The sequence below is a fragment of the Salvia miltiorrhiza genome, chromosome 3, assembly GCF_028751815.1.
Source record: "Salvia miltiorrhiza cultivar Shanhuang (shh) chromosome 3, IMPLAD_Smil_shh, whole genome shotgun sequence".
NCBI classification, from domain to species: domain Eukaryota; kingdom Viridiplantae; phylum Streptophyta; class Magnoliopsida; order Lamiales; family Lamiaceae; genus Salvia; species Salvia miltiorrhiza.
In genome coordinates, this window is record NC_080389.1 from 59,650,613 (window position 1) to 59,655,717 (window position 5,105).

The 5,105-nt window shown below is 37.1% G+C and overlaps 1 protein-coding gene across 1 annotated transcript; it reads left to right on the top strand.

Moving 5' to 3' along the window:
* Positions 1-1,156: 1,156 nt before the first annotated feature.
* On the top strand, positions 1,157-4,090 carry LOC131014912 (abscisic acid 8'-hydroxylase CYP707A2-like). The gene is made up of 7 exons (XM_057943073.1): positions 1,157-1,795; positions 1,914-2,232; positions 2,331-2,717; positions 2,810-2,984; positions 3,082-3,188; positions 3,325-3,443; positions 3,601-4,090. The coding sequence occupies exons 1-7, from the start codon at positions 1,593-1,595 to the stop codon at positions 3,701-3,703; spliced, it is 1,413 nt and encodes a 470-aa protein (XP_057799056.1). The 5' UTR covers positions 1,157-1,592; the 3' UTR covers positions 3,704-4,090.
* The last annotated feature ends 1,015 nt before the right edge of the window (positions 4,091-5,105 follow it).

Below are 5,105 nucleotides of genomic sequence, written 5' to 3' on the forward strand. Positions count from 1 at the left end.
AATATATTTTTTTTTTGTGCTAAAAAAAGATCTCACTTTAATTGGGACGGAGGGAGTATATATTATCAATTTATCTTGTCACTCAAAATAATTTAGTTCACAATTTATTAGGAACAATATTCTACATAAAAGAAGCCAAACTCATAACTATTACCTCTCCTTTTGCCAGCATCTTTTTTGGGCAAAAGCAATTACTACCCTTACCAAAATAAAATAATAATAATTTCAAGCAACATTAAATAGGGGTATATATATTAAGGAAAATGAAATTGAATGCACTTCTAATACGGAAAGTGGATATAAATTGGACACCCAAAAATGAATAGCAGGGTATTTTTAAAATGGAAAAGAGTATAATAGAAAAAAAACTCCAACGAATCAAAATAAAATGAACTAGAATCCACATCTAATACGGAAAGTGATTATAAATTTGGGCATCCAAAAATGTTTAGCGAATTTAAAACTCCAACGCAACAAAACAAATGCACGAGTACTTAGCTCCAAAGTTCAAAAAAAAAAAATGTGTATTTATATGTCTATCGATAAAATAGTTAACATTTCTAGGTCAAATATCACATTTAAATCCACCATAATGCGACCTTTAAATTTAAAATTATAATTTATAAAAAGTAAAAATAATTAATGCATAATTTAAACAATTTTATTATTGTAACTCACACTTATTTACCAGTAATCTATTTAACAATATTTTAGCGGGCGTTATTTTGAAGGATTAACTTTAATAGATAAAAATAGTGAGGTTAATCCCTTGTTTACTTTAAAGGATAGAATTTTGAGATATTTCAAAGTCCTTGATTAGAGAAATCCTACTATTAAAAATAAAAATAATTAATCATGCAAAGTAAAAGTTTTATTAATTTGAGATTCTTTCTCCACTATCAATCCTTAAATATTTTTTCATTAAAATTTATGCAGAGAAAATAATTATGTGTATTTATGGAGGATGGGAGGAGTATTAGCCATACAAGTTGATAGAATAAAGATTAAAAATAGGAAACTATAGACATAGAAAAGAAAAAAAGGAATAATAATAAAAAAATAAAAGTGAAGTGATGGTACGGATGGGGGGGGGGGGGGGGTATGCAATGCATCCCAAATGTATACGTTTTGGTATTGAAGCCAAAAAGGGTTGTTTCCTCGCAACTCTTTTAATCATAAACCATACCTCAACTACACCACTTATGGTCAACCACACGCCCCTTTTCTTTCTTCTTTCTTTTTTCTCTATTTTTTTTTAAATTATTCTATTTTTTCTTGTCTCTCCTTTTTCTCTAATTTTTTTTTAAATTATTCTATTTTTTCTTGTCTCTCCTAATCCTTTCTGCGTGTCCCTCTCACATCTCTCTCTCTCTCTCATCATACACATGTACTTGCATATGCATACATAAAATTACACCAATATACCAAAACAGAAAACCCCCCTCTCTTTCTCTCTCTAGCTCACAATTGCATGAGCTGGAGGGAGATTCCGTGTGTGGGATTCGAGCTGTAATTGAAAGGGCCTCCCATCCCCTATATATACCCACCCTCCTTCCCCAACTTCTCATCTCAAAAACACACAACCAAACACCATGGATTCCATCTCCCTACTCTTCTCTCTCATCGCCACCGCAGCCTTCTCCCTCTTCCTCTTCAACTACTTCCTCTCCCTCTTCACCTCCGGCAACGTCAAGCTCCCCCTCCCTCCCGGCACCCTCGGCTGGCCCTACATCGGGGAAACCTTCCAACTCTACTCCCAGAACCCCAACACCTTCTTCGCCTCCAAACTCAAGAAGTAAGCCCAATCAACAACATTTTCTAAAACAGGGGAAAACAGGGGAAAAACAGAGTCCCCTGTTTCTCACTTTCTGGATCATGAACGTTTCTAACTAAGTTTAATTGTTGCTGAACAGGTATGGGTCGATATTCAAGAGCCACATACTGGGGTGCCCCTGCGTGATGATCGCGAGCCCGGAGGCCGCGAAGCAGGTGCTGGTGACGAATGCGCATCTCTTCAAGCCCACATTCCCCGCGAGCAAAGAGAGGATGCTGGGGAAGCAAGCCATCTTCTTCCACCAGGGCGACTACCACGCCAAGCTCAGGAAGCTCGTCCTCAGAGCCTTCATGCCCGAGGCCATCAAGGGCATCGTCTCCGAGGTCGAGTCCATCGCTGTCGACGCCCTCCGCTCGTGGGATGGGAACCTCATCACCACTTTCCAAGAAATGAAAACAGTGAGTAAAAAAAAAAAAAACAGAGGAAAACAGGGGAAAACAGAGTCCCCTGTTTCTTGAAACATTCTGTCTGACCATGTTTGGGGAATCTTTTGCAGTATGCATTCAATGTGGCAGTGCTCTCCATTTTGGGAAAGGATGAAGGGCAGTACAGAGAGGATCTGAAGAGCTGTTATTACATTCTCGAAAAGGGGTACAACTCGATGCCCATCAACTTGCCCGGGACGCTCTTCCACAAGGCCATGAAAGCAAGGAAGGAGCTGTCGAGAATCTTGGCCAAGATTCTGTCGGTTAGGAGGGAGACGAAGCAGCAATACAATGATCTGCTGGGATCATTCATGGAGGAATCCGAGGGCCTCACCGACGAGCAGATCGCCGACAACATAATCGGGGTCATCTTCGCCGCCCGTGACACCACAGCTAGCATCATGACATGGATTCTCAAGTACCTTGCAGAAAATCCAAGTGTGCTGCAAGCAGTCACTGTAAGAATCTGCAACAAGAATCTTTTTTTTTTTTTTTTTTATCTTGCAACTTGCTTGTCTGAAAACTGACAAACTGGTCTTGTTTATATTAGGAAGAGCAAGAGGCCATAATTAAGGCCAAGGAGGAAGCTGGTGAGGAGAAGCTTCTCAATTGGGCTGACACAAAGAGTATGCCAATTTCTACAAGGGTTATTCAAGAAACACTCAGAGTTGCCTCAATTTTATCCTTCACATTTAGAGAAGCTGTGGAAGATGTTGAGTTTAATGGTGAGTTAGTTAGCTAGTTAGTTAGTTACATGTTAGAATGAGACTCAACTATTAATAATTTTTTTTACTGAGATTGCTTCTCTTCAAATTTGAACAGGATATTTGATTCCAAAAGGGTGGAAGGTGCTGCCACTATTCAGAAACATTCACCATAATCCAGAAAATTTCCCAGAGCCAGAGAAGTTTGATCCTTCAAGATTTGAGGTAAACATTGAGGCCCACAAAATTTTTTCATTCATGTAGAGAAGATATTTGTTTCAATCATAGAAAGAATGCATGGTAACGTTTTTTTTTTTTTTTTTTCATTTTCACTAAAGAGAAATTTATCATAATGTGACAGGTTGCTCCAAAGCCCAATACATTCATGCCATTTGGCAATGGGATCCACTCATGCCCAGGGAATGAGCTAGCCAAGCTGGAGATCTTGGTTTTATTACATCATCTCACCACAAAGTATAGGTAGGTGGAAGTTAAATGTAGATAACATCAATTCTTAGTTACAATTAATTAATCTGTGGTAAAAAAAAAAGACAAAAAAAAGGTTGTAGTTAGTTGTTGTTGTGTCCTAAAATAGTAGTATGGCAGTGAGGTGATAAGATTGTTGAATAATTTGCAGGTGGTCTATGATGGCCCCACAGAATGGAATCCAGTATGGACCCTTCCCTCTTCCCCAGAATGGTCTGCCCATCAAGATCTCTCTCAAGACAACCTCAAATTAACAACATAAGCCCAACTAACAACTATGTGTTGTGTTGTGTCCAAATGCAAAGCATGTTTCCTGCCAAGTAGAAAAGCAAGATAAATAGATTTCAGAATAATGATGGAAAATGGAGGCAGCCCACCAATCAGAAGAAGATTTCTGGTGGGTGGTGACACCAATTGTACAGCAAGAGTTTCAAGAAACTGAGAAAGGATTCATTCTCTCCTCTCCACACTCCTACATCATCTCATCAAGTAGCTATTTAGCTAGACAAATTCTTTGTATTTTAGCCCTTCTTCATCTCTCATTTCTTATTTTTCATTTTTCATTTTTCATTTTGCTTTCTCTCATATGTAAAAAGTCCGCAAGGCAAATCAATCAAAATCTCCAGTCTCAGTTTTGGCAACCTTCAAATTCTTCATTTCATTTCATGTCTTCTTATATATATTCAGGTTTATTATTTGCTGAGATTCATATATTAATTCCAAACATGCAAGAATATTTGCACTATTAATTAAGTTGAAAATCAAACATTTGTGAGTGAGGTACATGAATTCTAACTGTTCCTATCTTGGACAAAAATGCTACAATGTGGAGCGTTATCTTTTGATTAGATGTTTCAAAGACTGAAAATCTTCTGGATTTCCTTTTTTCATTGAGTCGTAATTGACAGCACAAATAGGGCCACTACACCAAATTCAACACATGACTAATAATAAACACTATCTCATAATTTGAACATATATGGGACCTAATAAATAATAATATCTTACCATATAATATCCGGCTTAAATTACATTGCTGCGTATCCATTTACTTCCCTTTATTATTAGTAGATATTATATGAATGAAATGGCATAAATAGTTCAAAAAAAGACTGCTCTGCTTCTTGTTTTTTTTTTTTTTTAAATGAATGAGGAGACAGTTTGTAAGGCATGAATAGGTTTGAGTCAAAACTTTGTTGTCAAAAAAAGTTTGATCTGATCATGTTTGCATTGTGTGCCTGCATGTGTTTGTGTATCAATGGACCAGATCCACATTTGACTTCTTGAATTCAATGTCCTTCACTATACCTATATGCAGCCATCATTATTCTCTCTCTCTTCATTTTTTTTATTATTTTTGCTTATATGTTTGAGAATTGAGACCACATTGGCCCTTTTATCAAAGTAACTAGGCATTTACTATGATATGATCTACAATTCTAGATGGATAGGCCTAAGATATAAGATGTATTTCGAGCCTGGTGGTCCAACTAATTTAAAGAGTTTCTTTTGTAAGGATAGGCTAAAGGAGATGCATCTTGATACTGTGAAGTTTCGATATGATTGCAGAATTGTTGTGAACAGTCTGGGTGATTGAGACGAGGATAGATTCTAGTTGGTTCTATTGTGAGCTGTTGTCACGACTAGAAATAAGCT